This window comes from Eupeodes corollae, chromosome 1 (genome assembly GCF_945859685.1).
Source record: "Eupeodes corollae chromosome 1, idEupCoro1.1, whole genome shotgun sequence".
NCBI classification, from domain to species: domain Eukaryota; kingdom Metazoa; phylum Arthropoda; class Insecta; order Diptera; family Syrphidae; genus Eupeodes; species Eupeodes corollae.
This window is the reverse complement of record NC_079147.1, coordinates 64592959-64614441: the sequence shown is the minus strand read 5'-3', so window position 1 is coordinate 64614441 and position 21483 is coordinate 64592959. Positions and strand designations below refer to the sequence as shown.

General features: G+C 35.2%; 1 protein-coding gene across 5 annotated transcripts; it reads left to right on the top strand.

Annotated features, from left to right (window-relative positions):
- Positions 1-8326: 8326 nt before the first annotated feature.
- On the top strand, positions 8327-17442 carry LOC129953698 (segmentation protein cap'n'collar-like). 5 transcript variants are annotated; one of them, XM_056067042.1, is made up of 3 exons: positions 8681-8914; positions 13782-13884; positions 13946-17442. In XM_056067042.1, the coding sequence occupies exon 3, from the start codon at positions 14113-14115 to the stop codon at positions 17200-17202; it is 3090 nt and encodes a 1029-aa protein (XP_055923017.1). In that variant the 5' UTR covers positions 8681-8914; positions 13782-13884; positions 13946-14112; the 3' UTR covers positions 17203-17442. The 5 variants fall into 5 exon arrangements, with proteins under 5 accessions (XP_055923018.1, XP_055923016.1, XP_055923017.1 ...); XM_056067043.1 differs by lacking the exons at positions 8681-8914; positions 13782-13884 and adding an exon at positions 8327-8449 and having other exon boundaries at positions 14889-17442; XM_056067041.1 differs by lacking the exons at positions 8681-8914; positions 13782-13884 and adding an exon at positions 8338-8449.
- The last annotated feature ends 4041 nt before the right edge of the window (positions 17443-21483 follow it).

Sequence of the window (21483 nt, the reverse complement as noted above, 5' to 3'; positions counted from 1 at the left end):
GATATTTTATTATAAAAAAGAAGATGTCAAGCTTTATACGTTTCAGCTTCGAACAGGGATGTTTAACAAATTGCATTGCTAAATGCAGTGACAGCCTCATTTTAAACACCGCTCACACTGGACTGTTAGTTAGTTTCATCTTTAATATTTTTGGTTTGGTTATTAAATTGGAATAAGAATTAGTGATAAAACTTTGAAATTAATTGAATGAAAAGAGAGAATGACATTTCGGTCAATCTCAAACTTGGTATCAATTTAGTATCATCAGGTCTGTGGTGTTATTAGAATATGAATCCAAATAAACTTTTTTATTAAAAATAATTCCTGCACAGTAAAATCTTCAGTTTCTTCAGATGTTAATTCTCATAAATGATACCAACGCGAAGTTGATTTCTTAACAGCAGTCCACATCTTGTTAGTCAATGAATCAAAATCTAACTAGTGGTTCAACAGTCAACAACGAAATCAACGAGTTAAAATTGCTAACCAACGAGTACAATGGTCAAAAAATACCATGAACTTGAAAACACATTTTTTGTTATTCTCACAAATATTTGTATTTATAATTTAGCATTTTTATTTATAGTGACATTAAAGATGAAATCTCCTAGCCTCTAAAATTGTTGGGTGATCTTTTTTTATAAATTTTTTTTTATAAAAAGGAGCAAGAAACAAGTTGAATGCTAATTGGCGAAATAAATATGTCATTGTATGAATAGTTAAAATTATCTGCAAAGATATTCTGCAGGATGGGGTTGTCATGATGCTGCAGTGCAGTGATTCTTCTTTTAGAGAGTATATATAAAATATAAGTAATTCATTAGGGGATCAATTCCTGATTCCTCTTATAACGTTTTATTGCTATGCCACTTCCCTGATGGTCTTCGTCTTTTTAAGACACAATTTTTTATTATTTTTCTCTCAAACCTTTGTAATTCCATTGCGACATTTGGGGTTATATAAAACCACAATAAGAAACCATAACAAATAAGAGGGCGAAATAGTGTTTTTTACATTAGTAATTTAGTTTTTTTTCAACCTCATTTTAGTTTTGCAGCTGCAGCTTTGCTGTTGCGCAGGGCTACTCTAGCATGTGGAATGTTATTTCCTTCTTTCCTTTCCTTCACGTGCGGCTAGATGATGCCCCCTACCAGAGGCATTACGAAAGCAAATAAAGTCACATATCTTAAAATTGGGTTTGATTCCCCATTTCTTGTAGTACGGAAGAACTTCGTTTAAGCGGGTTCTTACATGACTCGGAGCCTCATGGGAACTGAATAGCAATGTGTCGTCTGTATACAGAATTGCTTCAGAAGGATTAATTTGGATGGGAAAATCATATAAGTATATATTGAAAAGGAATGGGACTAAAATAGAACATTGGGGGACTACAGCAAGGACTGGGATAGAGCCTGACTTTGTATTTTCAAAATAAATCTGTGTGCTGCGGTTAGATAAGAATGACCGGATGATTTTAATTAATGTTTTTGGAAAATTGAGTTGATTGAGTTTGTAGATGAGGCCTTCGTGCCAAACCGAATCAAAACGCTTTATTTAAGTGGAGAGCTTAAGCAACTGCCCTTTTTTAATCTTAGATTTTTAAGGATGTGATTTTGCTGTGAAAGAAGTGCGTGTTCAGTCGAGTGTTTATGTTTAAATTCGAATTGCTGGTATTGAGTAAGCTGAGGGTCTTCAAAAGCGTTCTGAATTTTTAATAATATGACCTTTTCGTGTATTTTACCTATGTTGGAGAGCATCGAGATGGGTTCTAGGCTATTAGAAACGCTATTTTTGTATCGGAATCAGTTTTGCGATTTTCCATGAATTAGGAAAATAACAATTGGTTAAACAATTGTTAATTATAGAAGTTAGGTGCTTTGCAATAGTTTTTTTTTTGCTTTGCGGAGAATAAAATTTGATATGTTGCCGGTCCACACGATTTTTTGTTATTCAGCTAGAAAATTATCGATTCGATAAGGCTTTCAGAGGCAAAAGACTCGTTTAATGTTGCATTTGACCTGTAAATGGATCAAAGTCATTTATTTTAAAGTCGGCACTCCAAACTTCAAAGGCACTGTTGTTAGTATCTATTGTCAATACGTTATCAAGATTGCTTAGTACCTACGTTAAAAGCGAAAAGCTCAGAATAGTAAGATTCAAATGCGGCAATTTTTTCCCCCGAAGATAAAAAAGCTCTTTTACATAACGTGAGAGTCTGATCACAGCCTGAAGGTTTGTTTTTACAACCTTTTATTTGGTCAATCACTTTAAAACATTTGCAGATAGTGCCATACGATTGAGTTTGGAACGAAATTGAGAATTAGTCGTGTAAAGAAGGGCCAATGCTGTATGGGACATAAATCGAGACCAATGCTAGAGATTTGTTTGACTGACAGACCTTAATTGGCATTGAAGCAAAAATGGCTGAAATGATTTGATTAGAAAAGTGTATCTGTAAAAATTGATGGAGTTTTAACGAGGATTCCAGTGTCTCGAACCAAATTGTTGTTCATAATATCGTAGCCACTATTATAGCTACTTTTAAAAGCATTAAAACAAGTTTTTTGCAAAAGGAGAGAATTTACGTTAGCTGTTATTGAGTTTAAACTCATGGTGAAAGGGATGCAACAAAAGCAAGTAAGCACCAGGCTTCTCATTTTCATTAATTTTTTTATATGAAGGCCAGAACGACCTTATTTTTCAAATCAGTTGCGTAGTTGGCTGAACAAACAATTTCTAAAACTCATTAATGAAATCTGAAACATCATTTAGTGGAACAAGGGAGGGGTTTATTTTGCCCTTTATCATTTATTTTTGACTATGTCCGCGAAGGAAAAGCTAGTTTGTGGTAACCTATTGTTATCACTGGTGCTTACTAAGTTATTTAAAACTAAATTGTTCTTTTTGTCAGGACGTGAAGTCACTTACTTTTTGGGCAACCTTTGTAATTGGCTGGATGCCCTGCAGTTTCACAGTTGACACACGATGCAACGGATATTTCATTTTTTGGTCCCAAGCTACACTTGCCAACTTCATGACTAAGAAGGCATTTGACACATCTAGTGACAAACGTACAGTATTCAGACAGATGACCAAACCTCTGGCATCTGTAGCACTGCTTCATTCCGGAACTCCTTATTGCATCCCACCTAATTGCATGTCTCAGTAAAGACTTGAGAGTTTTTATTTGAAGAAGACTGTCCCTATCCTCCAGAGAGCAGACAACCATGACCAATGGAATTCCATTTTCTTTAGACCAAGTCTCAAAGTTTTTAACCGTAACCACCAGTGAGGGCACCAACCATACTCAGACGGAGAGAACTCACTTGAAATACCTTTTAAAATTACATTGTGTTTTTTTGTGTTCCTTTTGGGGTGAAAGAGAAAGCTTCTATTTCATTTTTTCGAAATTCATTTAATAAGTAATTATGGAGATTTACATGTTTTAAAAAAAATTTGAGTTTGAATTAAAGTTAGACTTACTTATAAAATGGAGAAGATCCTTGGATGAGACTAATTTCGCAAAAATTGGGGGCACCAGTTCTTTTCCTCCACAGGCAATGAAGCTTTGATATTTCTTTGTTGGTTGATGATTAACGGGTTTGCTGACTGCTCTCCGGCTAAAGCCTAGTACATACTTCCTCGTGAAGTGAACGTTCGCCAGTGGAGAAAGTGAAGTTTTGACATTGCTCACTGGTACACACTTGTGAGTACAAGTTGTGAACATTTGAAACCACGATAAACAAAAACAAAAAGGTATGCTCATTAGATACACCGAATTCGCCATCTTGCCTATGCTGTGACGTCATCGTCATCTGCTAGTTTGACAAGCGAGTACGTTTATTGGAAATTTTCAATTGGTTTTTAATATTTTATTTGTTTTCCGGTTTAAAATTGAATTTTAAAATTTAAAATGGTCGTTTGTGCTGTGTTAGGGTGTAATAATACACCAGACAGAAAAAACAATGAAAAAACATTGAAATATCACTATTTCCCGAGAGACGCTAAAATGTGCAAATTGTGGATTAGTGCTTGTGGGAACAAAAAAGAATATTCTTTAAAAAACAGTCGTGTTTGTTCCGAGCATTTTATTGAGAGTGACTATACACTTAAAGATATACTTTTAAATGTTCCTATGCATAAGGGAGCTTTAAGGAAAGAATCTGTGCCGTCAAAAAAATTGCCTAATGAACTTGAGCTATCTGCGAGGGACAAGAGACAAGAAATACGAGAAAGCAAAAGGATCGTTAATGACTGTCTATCTGCTTTCGAAAAGTAATTTGAAATAAACTCTTATCGCTATTATTTATTTAATCATGTTCAATACCTACAGTTGCCAAAACCCCTCGACAAGTAACTTTGTCCCGGGAAGTCCACAAAAGGAAGAATTTTGTGAAGAGCAAGATCAGGAAAATTGCTTGTATTACACAAATGGTAACACTCAGACAGAGTAAGATATACTTGGGAATAATTTTAAGTTACCTAAAATATTATTTTATTTTATTCTGTTTTTTAAAAATAGAGTTGAATACAACTGCAGCAAGGAACTCAAAATTATGGAACTGGAAAGACAAGTCAGCAGATTGAAGAACAGTCTAAAGCGGAAGAACCAGCAGGCACAAAAAGATGAGGCTATGAGAACGGCTATGAGGACATCTTTAAAAAGGATATTTACATCTACCCAATCAGATCAATTGGAGCATCCCAATAAGAAGGCACGCTGGAAAGCTTAGGATATTTCTTCAGCAATGTCCTTTTATTCAGCTGGTGCCAGATCCTACAGGCTACTCCGCAAACGAAATTTCCCCCTGCCCGCCCCTTCAACTTTGCGTAGATGGGCCAAACAAATCGAAATAAAACCAGGTATTTTAAACAAAATAATTCAATTGATGTCTAAGTGGGACTATGACCAAAATGAGCGGCTATGCGTGCTCTCATTTGACGAAGTTAAAATCAAATCAACTTATGAATACGACAAGGCTAATGACATTGCGATGTGTCCGAAAAAATATGCACAAGTTGTTATGGTAAGAGGGCTGGTCAAAAACTGGAAGCAAGTGGTCTACTATGATCTTGATGCACCCATGACTGCAACTATTTTAAAATTTATTATTTCTAAGCTAGAAGAAATATGTTTTACAGTCATAGCTGTAGTTTCTGACATGGGACCAACAAATGTTTCTTTGTGGAGAGAACTTTCCATTTCGGAAAACCAGCCTTTTATTTTTCATCCATGCAACCCTATGAAAAAGATATTTTTCTTTGCAGATATTCCACATATGATAAAACTTTTAAGGAATCATTTCATTGATACTGGGTTTGTCCTTAACGGAAAAATAATTAACGTCGAACCAGTTAAAAAACTCCGTGGCTTAGAAAAAGATGGTTTAAAAATTTGCTTCAAAATTTCTAATAATCACCTTGAGGTACGACGTAGTGACCGGCAGAAAGTTAAATTTGCCACTCAGCTGTTTTCACATTCAGTTTCCGCATCCATAAGACGATATATAACTTTGGGAAAATCATTTCCACCTAATTCCTTAGAGTGTGCTGATTTTCTGAAGGCTACTAATGACTGGTTTGATATTTTCAATTCAAAATGTCCATCCATTGACTCTAGGCCAAGGATGAGAGCTTTTGGATTAGCCTTAGATGACCAGCGGGTAATAATTAACACTATGACTGAAAATATACGCAATATGCGAACACCGACTCGACGCTCACTTCTCCCTTTTCAAAAGGGAATTTTGCTAAGCAATGCATCTCTGCCTCTTCTATTAGATTACGTAAGTTTTAATCATAGTTTAAAATATATAATTGCTAATAGACTTAATCAGGATGACTTAGAGCTCTTTTTTGGAGTTATTAGATCTAAGGGTGGTCTTCATGACCATCCAACACCATTAGAATTTAAGTATAGGTTACGTTCCTGCATTTTGGGTAAGCATTTTATATTCAATAAAACATATATGTTCGTGCTGTCTTTAGTTATTAGTTGGTGGAAGTTTTATTAACAAAATGATGTACCTTATAATGTAACTTACTAACAAAATAAACAAACAATTGCTATTCTCTAACATAAAGTTAACTTATCTTTTCAGGAAGGTCGGATGCCACGCAACAAGTGAGTGACTACAGCAACGTCGAAAGAAGAGACGAGGACCACTACGACGATAATCAACTAATAGCACAAATGCTTTCTAAAGTGTTGGAATCAAAAATGAATCCAGAAGCTGCTGATGTTGAAGAAGACGAATCGCCAACAGAAGAAGAGGAAGAAATTTCATCACTTGAATTCGACGAGTTGAAAGAAGACGCTATTGAATACCTCGCAGGATTTCTTATAAAAAAATGTAAAGTGCCGAACGATCCTTATACATCTTGCAGCTTTACTTGGGTGGATCAAAAGTCGGAAGGTGGACTTAAGAAACCCAACGAAACATTCCTTAAAAATGTTACAATTTTGGAAAGTATTTTTATGAAATACAATAAGGAACATCTGTACACAGAAGGGAAGTTCATGGAAAAACATTTAAAAAAAGCTGAAGCTGTGCCTCTAGATATAAGTGTAAAAAAACTATTTTTTAAGTGTAGACTGTATTTTAGAATTAAGCATTTAAACAAATTATTTTTAACTCAAATTAACTGTAAGGATAGAAAAATAATAAAAACAATACAATGAAATGGTATTCTTTTCTTCCATCGTATATCCGAACCAGATGACGATGACGTCACATTACATCTGTCAAAACACAATGAGCATACCTTATATCTGTTTATCGTGTTTGAAACCAAATGTCAAAGCTTCACCAACAGTACCCGTACATTTTACACGTGAATTGCCCGTGAACGAAAACTCAACACTTTGTTCTCCACTCAGCTTCACGAGCAAGTTCACGGGTGAACCAAAAACTGAAATTTGTATGGGTTCACGAGATGGTTCACAAGTATGTACTAGGCTTAATGGGTTATCGTTAGCGTCTTCACCATTGTTTTTTTCATTAGCAACCTTTTTAGTGTTGCTGCATATCTGTTGAGTATTGGCGCCTTTTTCGGTGCAAAATATTATTGAATGTATCTTTACTATTCACAAGAATGCTTCTCAGAGTAGATGTGGTATCTACATCTGTTGCTGCCGACGATGCGGCCGCTGTATTAGTATTTGTAGAAACGGCACTACTGATTACTACGCTGTTTTCAGGAAGTAGAACCTTGTCATCGAAATGACTGTCGTTCTCACTTGCACCAGTAACTGACGCGTTGCGTGTGTCTCCATTTCATTTTCAGAAGTTGGAAATGCGCTTGAGGGGGAAGCGCAAGCAATTGGCATCAACCAATATTCTAAATTTGTAAGAATCTTTTTTTTATCCTCACTATTCAATAAAGACGAGGGTGAGCTCGTAGTTTTTTTGGTTGTTAAACATTTTGACAAGGTTTTGTTAGGGGGAACACTAGACGGAGGTTTACCCACCTCCATGATCCGATTTTTTTTAATTTAATTTTTTTTTTTGTTGTTCACTATAAAAGAGCTGCTAATAGACACGTCCTTCTTCTACGAAAGCCGAACCAAGAATCTCTGTCATTGTGACATAAGTTGACCGGACTTGATAGTTAGGGAAGTGTTTCATAGATGTTTGATAAGTTGTTATTAATCAAGTCCAGAGTTGAGGCTATTTACAAATAATTTTAAACCTACGTTTAGGGCTTAATCTGTGGTTTAACTATAAGCATAGCAGTTGCTGTGTTTAAGTTTTTATTATCACAGCCAAATGTCATATTTGATTTTTGTTTGTGAATTGAAAAACTGAAAAAGTAAATTACATATCAAATAAAAATGTCGATTTATATAGCAATTGAAGAAAATATGGATTTTTTTATAAGAGTTTGAGTTATTTGGTAATCTGCAAAATATGCCACCAAGAAAAAGAAAAATATACAAAACACGGTTCAATTCATTTGAATTATGCGACAAGAATTTTAAGAAATGATATCGTTTGGATAAAGAAACATTCACCTTTTTTTAATATTATTATTATATTATACACCCAATTTGAGGAATGACAGCACAAAATAACAAGTTTGAAAATGTAACAGTATTTTTTGCTTTGATCTGTCATTTGCAGTATAATTGTATTAGAATACAACCTTAAACTGGGGTTTTACTAAACACATCAGGAAAATTGACTATGAATAAGAGTTGTTTTTATTTAATCAACAATTCTCTATGAATACGCCCCTATGTATTTTATTCAAACAAAGTCTATCTGGCAACGTCAATGTAATTTTACATTTATCTAATCTATTAGTCTAGACCAATTGATTAGACATTTTGTTCACTACTGTCAAAAACAAAACTGTTAAAATTTTTAATATCGTCGAATCTTATCTTCAACTTCAATTCAATTGAGTCTAGAGAGAAACTATTGTGGTTGCTTTTTTTTACAATTTGGTATTTAATATTTTTTAATTTAACTTAATTATAAACATTTACAAAAACATACATACATTGTTTGAATTCCAAATCTCTTACCTACAACGTTATAAATGCAATAAATGGGAAATTAATTAAACGTGTGCGTTCGACATGAAATTCTATTGAAAAACATAAAAAAAAAAAACAGATAAGATGTGAATCAACAAGGTATTTTCTTTGCTTCACGATATTTATCCATACGGCGCGGATACGAATGGATTCATAGCCCACAACCAAACCAAAAGAATGACGTAAAATTACGCAGAATATTTATTTCTTTTCTGCGCATTACGTCACGTGCATTATTCAGAATTTTTTGACATTTGCCTGCTAAGTGCTGCTTCTCTGCGAGTAATAAATATTTTCTTCATTGTTTTGAACTCTTGATGTTAAAATTCAACATTTGTTATTTTCTTGTTGCAATATTTTGGTGTTGAAAATGTAAGATTTGTTGTTAGTTTTTTGGTATTTTGTATAAACTATTTATTTGGTTTTGTTTTCTTGGTTTTATTGCATGATTTTTTTTTAACATATTCGGTGTTTTTCTTTTTCTTACACTGAACAAAAATCATTTCTTATTTCACAATGCAAGTTTGGTATTTCTGGAAGTGTTCTCATTGTATATAGTATTTGTTTGAAGCAATTGGGATTTTCTTTATAAAGGTTTAATAACAAAGTGATCGGGTTTAGGTGCGTTGTTATTTTAATGTGTCTATATACGTGGGTTTCCTTTAATTGCATGGATTTTTGAAAAGATGATTCAAAGCACTTAGTTATATTTATTTGAAGGTGTTTTCTCTAGACGTGACATTGAAACAAAGAAACTTTGAATATATTGATACGTAAAAACCAGCTAAATCCTAGGACATATCTATATAAGAATACAAAAATGATCTAATCGTTTATAATTGAGTTTCTTTCTTCTTTTCTTTGCAACACAAAAAACTAATTGGAATATAAACAAACTCGAGATTGACAATTTTCCCGAAGATTAAGTGTTTTAGAGTTTTTCTAAATCTTTCTATAGCTAAAGCTGCAATTCGTGGCATTTTCGAAATAATAAGCACCAAGAAAATGTGGTAAAATGGACAGACGTAAAAGACAATACCATCCTATGTCAAGAGCATCTTTCCAGAAAAAGATGTGATCTTTTAATTCAAAATTAAGTACGTTTGGGAGTAATAAGTGTGCATCCTCTTCAATAGGTTCTTCTTTATTACTCCACCTGGATTTAAATTTTTGAATTCAAATAATGTTACCTGATTGGTTGTTAACCAGTGCTAAGCAATACCCTTTTTAGGGCCTATCCGTCTTGATTTGGAATACTAAATTAAGCAGAGTTTTTTTTCACATTGTCTCACAGTTGAAGTGTTGGAAATTAGTACTTTTCACAGCTTTGGAGTAAAGCTGCATTTTGCCTATACAATGACAAGAAAATAAATAGCAGATATACACTAAGATCTGTTTAATGAAAGTTTTTCGCACTTTCTTAACTTCAAACAACTGTTTATTAATGAGGAAGTAAGATATATTTGATTAATGAAAAAAAATAAAGTGCATTGAATTCATATAAAAAAAAATAACAACAAAATCATTAATACAGTTCAAGATTTTCTAGGACAAAATAAATAGCACATTTCATAAATAACGAAACAAAATAGCTAATATTTGGTTGGGTAACTCTTATTTTTAATCACAGCAGCACACCGGCAGCGCGGCGGTTCATAGATAAAACAAGACTCCGGAATCGTTCAACAGGTACTGAGTACCAAGCTAGTTGAACTTCCTGCCCTAGTTTGTCCAAATTTGAAATATAAGATCTATTTATCACTTTTCCACGTCACTCCATAAGTTCTCAATAGGATTGATATCTGAGGACTGGGCTGGCCATTCCGTAGCACTGATTTGAGCGGATAGCCATTGCTAAACAGACTTAGCCGTATGTTTAGGATCGTTATCCTGTTGAAATGCCAACTTCAAGGGCATTTCCTCCTCGGCATTCGGTAGCATTGTATCCCTTAGGATTTCCTTGTCCATTATACCCTCTATCCGATGAAGTGGCCCACACCATGCCAAGAAAAACACCCCCAAACAAAAATGCTACTACCACCATACTTAACACTTTATGGTATATTCACATTCCTGGTTGATTCCGCGTCGCACATATTATTTACCATCTGATTCGAAGCGATTGAATTTGGACTCATCGCTCCATAAGATATTTCCCCACCAATTTGGATCTTTTGAAATATGCTCCCTTGCAAACTGCAGTCGACGAGAGAGATTGCACAAACAATTTTTTCCACGTAAAAGATTTTTAATTGTATTTACAGACACTTTAATACTAAGATCTTGTTCAATTGCATTTTTTATTTTTGGAGCAGTAATAAATGGTTCAGCTTTGCTAAGGCAGGCGATGGCAATATCAGTTCGAGGGGTAGTTTTTCTTGTCCGATTTTTGCGAATTTTATTTTGAACACTCCCTTCTTCTCGGCAATGGTGAAGACCATTCTAATTTCCGTGCTACCTCCAATTTTGTGTGTCCTTCTTTATTAAATTCGAAAACTCTTAGCCTGAAGGCCTCTGTTGAGTGTTTCCACGTCCACTACTATAATTTATTAATTCAAATTGAAGAATCTACCAGAAAATTCTGAACTTTATCACTTACCTTTTAAAAATTAAGAATATGTATGAAAACTTTACTTAATTTACAACGAAAACAATATGTGCTATTTAAATTGACTTACCTTGATTGCACCTTGGTACAATTTGACTTCCATTTGGCTTTATTTAAAAAATTATTTGTACATAATTGTTTTACCGTTACTTTACTATAAAAGTAAATAGCTAATAACCTCTTCTGGTATTGGCATTGATAACTGCTCTTTCTGTTAGAGCACTAGAGAGAATTTTGAACATAACTGTGCTATTTATTTTGTCGCCACTGTATATCACAAACAATTTTGTAGTCTTTAGAAAAATAAGTGCCAAATATCATAATATCAGGTCCCCTCCTCCTAGTAGAGTAATTTTAACGGAAAATGATATTTCCTAACAGTACCTACACATTATTTCACAGATCTTACAATACAATACTTTTTCTCATGCTACTTTCTTTGAGACTGCCGACAAATATTCGAAAATTTTGCTTATCATAGATAACTGATTTTAAAAACTATTGAATTTGAAACTAGTTCGAAATTGTACTTTGGTCGATTAATGTTTGATGAAAACTGTATTTTACTATAAAGTTTAGACTTTGCTATTGAGCGTTAAAAAAGAATATCACTCAAATGACTGCATCGGGAAAATTCATGCGATTCTTTTGAGGAAATTTTAAATCATTTGATCGGTCTTTGTTCTTATTGTGCCTAGAATTAAGGAATTGTTCGTACAAAAAATACGGGACTAGAAATCTTCTAAATGAATGATTGTAAATATAAAATATCACCAAATGTTAAATGATTATTCTCAAACTAAAAGTGAGTATTCGATTCACAGCTTCTTCAAAATTACTGTGCTAAAAACGAATTGCTATAAAGCTTAAAACTAGGCTTATTTTAGAAGCTCATTACATTAAAGGGCAAACTTACTACACAAGTTTTGTTTCTACAGCTGAACTTGGCTCCTTTATTTTTTAACATTTATGGTTTGGTTTTAATGTAACTGCTTTTTGCAACGAAATAACACCAAATGAATTGATAATCTCAATAAATTTTGTTTCGGAATGCCTTCGAAATGAATGACATTGATGGGTGAATACCACGCCCTAGGCTGTTTTGAATATCAATATTCTACACTTAAGAATAGTTTTTTAAATTCATACTGCTTACTAAAGTGTGGTAGTATGCCTTTTTCCTTTATTTGCAATAAAAGACTACTGCAATATCGAGAAGTTCCTCCTTATTTCTGATAATCTTACTTACTTAAGGTGGGCTACAGTCCTGTGTTAACTAGGGCCTCACCCAACAAATTTCTTCATCTAGCTCGGTCCCTACCTAGATGTCTCCAGTTTCGCGCTCCAAGTTGGGTGAGGTCACTTTTCACTTGTGCGCGCCACCTGATCCGCAGTCTTCCTCTACGGCGCTGTCCTGTGGGTGTGGATTCGAAGACATTTCTGATAATCTGTCAATCAGTTAATCAGTAAGTGAAGTGCTATATCTCAGAAACTACTTATTGCTTGAAGCTAAAAATTAAGCATTTCTTTGAAATGTTCTTAGAAAATATTGCAGAAGAGGGGTCAGCTGAGTTGGTTCTTGTAAGCAAGGTTCAGTTCCAAAGAACATGCCTTTGCACTACCTTTGGTTGGTATGAGTTTGACTTTCATTGGTACGAGTGAAATTTTGTTTCAATTGAAATTTTAATTGTGTAATTCTGTAAGGTGTTTCTTGTCGTTTCTGAATTTAAATCGAAAAACGTTTTTTTTTACTTTCTAAATAAGAAGGCTTCTCGATGAAATGTTATCAATAGGTTTATTGTTCGAATTTATCAAAAAAGTACAGCAGCTGCTTAAAGGCAATCTAGAGATTCCATTATTCCAATTGTATAAAACTATAATTAATTTACCCGCTATTGCATTTATAACGTTGTGTAAGACTTAGTATTTTTTAAGAATAGTTTTAATGTTTATCAACAAAAAAAAAACTAACATTCATTAACTTATCCTGGAGGGACTAAAATATTAGGTTTTTTATTTTGCAAGTATTCTTTAGTTAGTTTGGTAATTGCAAACTATGATCATTGCACCACCAATTGCTTGAGATTCTTTGAAACTTCTTGTAGGTTATTCTTTATTTTGAAAGCTTTGAAATTTGTGAAATTTTTGTTAGGCAGTGATTAGTAGTAACATATTGTAGCTAGACTCATTTTTTCTATTTATAAGGCTTTGATATACAAATTATATAGTTTTTAGGAACAATCTTATGGGTTCCATAACCATCCTAAGTGTAATCTCAGATTTAGAAAAAATGCTTTATTAGTTTTCTAGCAAATAAAGGGAAAATTGAAAAGAAGAAACATCAAACTGGTTCAAAATGCTTCTGGTGTTGGCACTGGTCAAGGGCCTTAAATTTTTCTTTAAGAACTCCTTTTAAAAAAATGTATTCTTATAGACACATTATCTTTGTATATCTGGTTAACTTTTTACCGTTTTTGTTTATTATAATGGTCTTAACACTCATAACAAGTATGTGACTTTTTTTAACTGCTTCTTTTTTTGCGAATTTGTCTGTTTTCTGATTCTTTGTTTGTTTTTTTTTTTTGATTATAAATTATTCCAAATTTGTTTTTTTTTGTAATTTTTCTTAAGATTACTAAAGAGATTTTTTGTATCTGCTTTTTATTCAATAACGTTGCACTGCACTGCGCTAGCCAAACGATTGTAAAAACTTTATCTTTCATTATTTAAAAATGTATTCCCTTATTAAATAAATAATTTAAATCAATTATTATTGATTCGTGGTTCGTTTGCAGAATAATCAGCAAGCAGTGTGCCCACGTAGACGAATAATACAAATATTCAATATAAAAACAAACCTCAAATACCTCAAAGTCCGAAGTGACTGTTGAGTGAAATTTGAATATATAAAAAAAAACCAACAACCAGAAAAAGTTGAGTTAGAAACAGAAAACTAAAAATCATGTTACTGAGAAAATATCATATCAGCGATACATTGAGATTATATGCGACACTAAGTGCGTTACAATTGCTTTGTTTTAATAAAAATCCAGACGATGGCAGCGGTGATGGTGGTTGGAACTCTTGGGAGCGCAACCGAACTTATGATTTACTCCAGGAATCTGAATTCGAATCTGAAAATGAAAATGTTATCTTCGTTGACTTATTTCAATCAGAACAATCGATATTCTTTAATCAGGATGATGATATGAATTTGAGAAAAATCCTTGAAGAATCAACTTTTCAATCATGGCAAAGTCAAATCGCACGAAAATCCCTGGTTGAAGATCTTATACGTTTTGATCGATATGAAAATGATCGCAAAATAACCTTGTATCCGCTTGATATCAAAAATGAAACCACCCAAGAAACATCGAATAGCAGTGTTAGTTTGAGCTCTTATGACAGTAGACCATTTAGTTTATTTCAATTGCCAAATAATGATAGCCGAAATTTTGATAGCATGGCTGCGTATTCGTATGGATTAGATGAGCGAAAGCCTTCTTCTAGTTTCAATGATTTTCTTCCCGCACAGGATGTGTTTTTGGATAATAGTTTTTATGATTTACATTTAAATACTATTTCTAATGCATCTCATTCTTCACCATCATCATCATCAACATCATTTGAATCATCATCTTCCTCGCATCGTAAAAGCAAAAGAAATCCATTGAAAAAAGACGCGGTATTACCTAATATAAATCGAATCAGAAGGCAGGACATTGATTTCTTCAACAGATACACTACCAGAGATTCCAACGAAGCAGCAGGATCAGGATCAGCAGCGATGAGAGAACAAGAAACCTTGACGATGATGACTAATGCTATATATAAGCAAGATGTCGATTTGGGCTACACGTTTTCCAACTACAATCCATCTTACACCATGTCATCGATGTCGACACCAATTGCCGAGGCTGAGAAAGTCGAAGTCATACAGAATCTGAACAACACTAAGATCACAGAATCCAACGAACAGGGTATAGATATTGGATATTTGCTATCGTTGTCTGCGAATTTGACGAATTCCACCGACAACCAGGCTCCAAATGTTACTTCGCATCAAAAGCTCTTGAAAATAGATGAGGATAGAAAGCTGGCAGAAATTCTCTATGAACAGGACATAGATTTGGGATATATCTTGTCGTCCCCGACTAACTCCAAAGATGCATTCCCTCCGAAAGTGTCTGATCAGCCAGCAAAGAAGAAGGCCGATAAAGAAGATTCCAATGATGTCAGCGATCTATGGGCAGGAATTCCTTTCAAAATTGACAACGAAACAGGAGAGTATATTCGTCTTCCTTTTGAGGACATCTTTAAGGATTTTATAAATGACACTGATTCGAAGGGTGAAAATTCAAATGTCCAGGAGCCCCAAAGTCCACTTGATATCGATGCAACTATTGAGGACATAGCCAGTCTCTTCGCACCGTCTTCTGAATTTCTAGGGGCGCAGAATGCAGGAGAATCTACACCGTACGTGCATAACGATCTGTATCAATCGAGGCATAACCAAAACTTATGCTACGAATCCCAACACGAACAAGTTTTCAATTACAACAACAACAACAACCATAGGGTGGACAACTTCTACCAAACCAATTTACAACCCTTACAAGCGCAGGACGCAAACAATTTGTATTCAGCAAGCGGTGGTAGTAACTTGGACGATGAAAACAGCTTGGGAGTCCATAACGATGCTTACTTGGACTCGATTTTAAACTCTGAATGTTTTAAAATGATGAGTGCTAGTGACAATGAAAGTTCCAGCACCCCACGAAACCATGTTAATCCGAGGGATGTCTCTAGTTCGGGCGGAAACATCAACAACAAAAGCCCAACTAAAGCTCCTGCTCCAAATTCTTCAAATTCTGTTGAGAATGGGATAGCAAATTTCTTGGATTTATCTTGCGGCAGTGCAGGCAGTTCGTTGGGTTCCTTAGGTTCCGAGAGTCTACCATCGAACTCGGATGGTGAATGGGGCGAGGGAAGTGAAACAGGTCATGATTTCCATCAATCAAATTTCTACGGCCCCTTCGATTACAGCTCCAACAATGGAAATTTTACAACACGCAAAATGCCAGTGGCCCAGAAGAAGTACCACATGTTTGGAAAACGCTACCTTCAAGAAGAGCTCTCAAACAACACTTTGGAAAATTCCAGGATAAACACTTTGCATGATGATGGCCCCGTAAATGAGATCGACGGAAAGGAGAATTCAACATTTGATGATTTTGAAGATGAAACTAAAAACTCTACGAACATCAAGAATACAAGTAAGGTCGTGCGAAGAAGCGTCAAGACAGAACGTGACAAGTACAAGAGTATCGACGAGAACATTGTCCATCATAATCACACCTATGCCCTATCGCATAGTCATGTGTCGAATCCAGCCCTCGACCGAGATGGCTCTGAATACGGTGATGGTCAATCCGAGGAGGGACATTTGACGAGGGATGAGAAGCGTGCACGCAGTCTGAATGTTCCAATTCCAGTTCACGACATCATCAATCTACCAATGGACGAATTCAATGAATGCATTGCTAAGTACGAGCTAACCGAGAACCAGCTATCGCTCGTCCGTGATATCAGACGTCGGGGAAAGAACAAAGTTGCAGCTCAAAATTGCCGCAAGCGGAAGCTGGACACAATCTTGTCGCTTGAGAGCGAAGTCGAAGAAGTGCGTCGCCGAAAGGAAAAGCTGCACAACGAAAAGAACTATGTCGCTATGGAAAAGCGAAGGATTGCTAATAAATTTGCAGCTCTACACAAACATATCTTCCATTATTTGAAAGATGACGATGGCAAACCTTGCTCGCCGTCGAAATTCAGTTTGCAACAAGCATCAGACGGTTCTATGTATCTCTTGCCAAGAGAAAACTCAAAGCAGGATCCAAATTGTTATATGTCCCTTCTAATGGGTGAACCGAGTTCTAGCAGTGGTGCCGTTGGTGTCGCCTCGGCTGCAGCCTCATGCAGAGATCGCAGTCGAATGAAGGAAGCTTTTAGTCGAACGAATACAGAGGAAACACATTCAATAACAGAACTGTAGAGTGGGTAGGGGAATTCTAGGAAGCATGAATTCCTAAAAAATGTTGCTTTAAATTTTAACTTTTACTCTCTAAGTTTTTGTTTATGTTTTTTTTTTTTTAATTTTTTGATTTTTTGATTTTCAAAAAAGTGCTATTATGGATTATTGTTAATTTTTGAATTAAATTCAATGTGTCTAAAAGAACAACAACAACTACAAAAAAAGGTATTGGGTCAGTAAATAAATTATATTTTATTTAAAGATTGTTATGTTTTTTCTTATATCTTTGAGGATCTTTGTTTAGAAAATCTAAAATAGCAAAATTAGCATAAAGGAATAAATCTATTGGCAAAATAAAAGATCGAAACAGGTAGGTAAACAATTAGATTACCCACCGAAAGAGATAAATAAACTAACCTTCATAAAAAAAGAGCTTATCGAGTTGGTTTCGTATGACTAATAATTAATAATTGAACAATCGGAAAATACAGTTGATTTTTTTTTTAATTTCTTTAATTTATCAGCGTATAGTTTATTTGCACTTGAAGTGAAAATGAAATCGATCAAAATTGAAATTTTATGTTCTACTAATATTTATTTCAATGACTAACAATTTTTAGATTATTTTGTTTTTAATTGAAAATTGGAAACAACAAAAACAAATAATTAGAAGAAATTTCAAACAACTTTTAGTTAAATTGAATTGAACATGAGAGCGTTATCTTCAATAGTATTTTCCTTATGAAGTTTGAACATGAAGCAAGGCCACGTGATCAGCTTTATCTCATTATTAGATTTTATTATTTATGAATTAAAAATAAAAGAGACTACGTTTGTGTTGTCGTCACAGATTACATGATGTTCATTTAAAACCGCTACTTATTATTCAAAGAATTAGCGACCGATTAGTTTTTGAATTGGAAGCATAGATATATGTTATGTTAAAAATCTAAATGTATAGTAATCCCTGCAACTACTCGCACCCAGGAATGGTTGAAAGTTTTAAGTCACTAGGCCCTGGTTTCTTCGGACTGTTGCGCCACCCAATTTATTTATTTATTATAATATTTTGTTGCAGTGGTTTCTATATTCCCGAAATGGGGGGTAGAAAGAAGAGGGGAGGGGTGAAAAGGAAGTGTCGGTGCACATCAGTTTTGAATTATACTTGATCATTGCAATGATGGTGGAAGACGTTTCACATTCGCGTAATATGGCTGAAAATAGAATTAATGTAGCTCACGATACGACAAGAGCTGCGTTCGATGCTAACCTGATGGACATTCCTAGAAGCTTGAGTATTACGGTTAAACTGTTGGGAAGGTATACAACTAATTATTTCAATGGATAATAGTCCATTAAAAAAGGAAGCGACAAGAAACGTTACGTCACGATGTCCGAGTGACATAATTGTCTACAGTGATTGCAAAAGCGGCAGAAGGGCGCCAGTTGAAAAATGGTACTTTAACGGTGGGGGGATAAAAATATAAAACCATTATAAATATTTCGGTGTTATCTTCACTTATAACATGTCATGGTCTGAACACCTATCAAAACGTCTCGCTGCATCTAAAAACTCTATAAACTCGACATGTCTAAATTTGTGCGAAATAAATACGTTGCCCACTCTGCTAAATATAAAGTACATGATGCAGCCACAAAATCAATAATGCACAATTGCGCGCAAGTTTGGTGATACAAAAAATAGGACCAAATTGAAAAACTTCAACGTTTCTTCGTAAAGAGATGCTTTGGATTGCCAAACAATACGCCGAACTACGCGATTCATATTGAAACCGGTCTACCAAAGGCATTCCTAACAACATTAAAAGTTCACCTAGCTTACATAAGGAAAGTAATGTCTATGCCACGTAATCGTCTTCCACGAATTCTATCTGAAATTATGATTCAGAATAATTTTTATTGGGCCCAGGAATGGTCAGGCCTTTTCCAAGAAATCCAAATAGATTTCAGTTTCGAAACTCCATGCTCAGAATGGAATCGTATGCATAAAATACTGCTAACAAAGCTTTCCGAAAAATGTGGGTTGAGTCTACAGGAAAGGCACTCCAGTCACAATACCATGACGAATATTGCAACCTTCTTTATGCATAAAATACTGCTAACAAAGCTTTCCGAAAAATGTGGGTTGAGTCTACAGGAAAGGAAAGATGCTCCAGTCACAATACCATGACGAATATTGCAACCTTCTTTATTCTGAAGTCTCTAACTACTTTGAAGATAACAACCCCCGTGACATGATAGACCTTATCTTCAAAGCAAGATGTGGTTTTCTTAACTTAACGCAAGAGCTTTTCGTAATGACACTGTAGGAATATGCACTATATGCAATATGGATGCTACAGAAAATACGTATCACTTCGTTGGTGTTTGTCCCATTTTTAAAGGATACCGCAAAAATATCTAGGGAGCGAAATGCTAGAACGATCAAAATTCCTCAATTTCTTAAATGGCTTAAATTACCAAAATCTATACAACTACTTTAACAAATCTTAAATATCGAAGTCTTATAATAAAGTCTTATTATAAATACAGTTAACTTACTTAGCTTTGCTGTATTAAAGTAAATACATTTTTTTGAACCTGACAGACAACTTAAAACAAGTTATTGTCAAATTTAATTTCGAATACCAGCATAAATATGATTTTGTTAACATTTAATTGAAAATAAATTTGTTTTATCTACTCGTATCTATCTATCATTTCAAAAGCTTGTAAGATACTTTTAAAGAGGTTTGGGTAAATGTATGTATGGATCGGTAATAAGACCTATTTTAATGTACGATGTGGCAGTATGTTCTACTGCTTTAGAGAAAGCTATAAACTGCGACAAAATAAATAAACTATAACGTTCAGCTTGCGGATGGTTTTGCACGACCCCATCTGGAGCACTGAAAACCCTAACCTACCTAACACCTCTTGATATATTAAGCAAACAAATAGCTGCCAGCTCGGTCCCTAGCTAGATGTCTCCAATTTCGCGCTCCAAGTTGGGTGAGGTCACTTTCCACTTGTGCGCGCCACCTGATCCGCGGTCTTCCTCTACTACGCTGTCCTGTGGGTGCGGATTCGAAGACTTTCCGGGCCGGAGCATTGGTTTCCATGCGCTCTACGTGACCCAGCCATCTTAGTCGTTGGACTTTTACCCTTCTCGCTAAGTCTGCATCGCTGTACAGCTCGTCGTTCCATCTTCTCCTCCACTCCCCTTCGATGCATATGGGACCGTAGATCACACGAAGAACTTTTCTCTCGAAGCGACCCAAGGTGCTTTCATCCGCTTTTGTCTTGGTCCATGCTTCTGCACCGTATAGCAGGACGGGGATGATAAGGGTCTTTTATAGCAACACTTTGGTCCCTCGAGAGAGGAGTGTACCACTCAATTGCTTTCTTAGTCCAAAGAAACAGCGGTTAGCAAGAGTTATTCTGCGTTTGATCTCAGGCGCTGGTGTTGTTTTCTGTGTTCAAGGCGGTGCCTACGTACATAAATTCCTTTAATACCTCAAAGTTACGTCTGTCGATTGTGACGTTTTACCAAGACGTCGGTGTTGTATGTCCTTTCTAGACGACAGCATGTACTTTGTTTTGCCCTCATTAACGGTTAAACCGATTTTTGCCGCCTCTGCCTCAATACTCACAAAAGCTCCATTGACATCACGTTGAGTTCTTCCGTTATGTCAATATCATCAGCATATGCCAGTAATTGGACAGACTTTTGAAAGATAGTGTCTCTAGTGTTGACGTGTGAGCTCTGCACTATTCTTTCAAGCACGATGCATGTTAAAAAAATCACATGACAGCGCATCACCTTGTCTAAAACCTTTTTTGGCATCAAAAGGTTCTGTTAAGATGTTTCCAACCTTAATGGAGCAGCGTGAATTCTCCATGGTCATCCTGCACAAACGGACGAGTTTGGCAGAGATGCCAAAACTAGACATGGCTCTATACAGCTCGTCCCTGAAGATGCTGTCATATGCGGCCTTGAAATCGATGAAAAGATGGTGGGTGTCGATTTGGTGTTCTTGAGTTTTTTCCAGGATCTGCCGTAATATGAATATTTGATCAACTGTGGACTTTCCTGGTCTAAAACCACACTGATAAGGACCTATCAGGTTGTAGACGATGGGCTTTAGACGTTCACATATTACGGCAGAGAAGATTTTATAGGTGATGTTAAGTAGACTGATTCCTCTATAGTTGGTGCAGTTTAGAGGGTCTCCTTTTTTCAGGATCGGGCAAATAATACTGAGGTTCCATTCATCGGGTATGCTTTCTTCCGACCATATC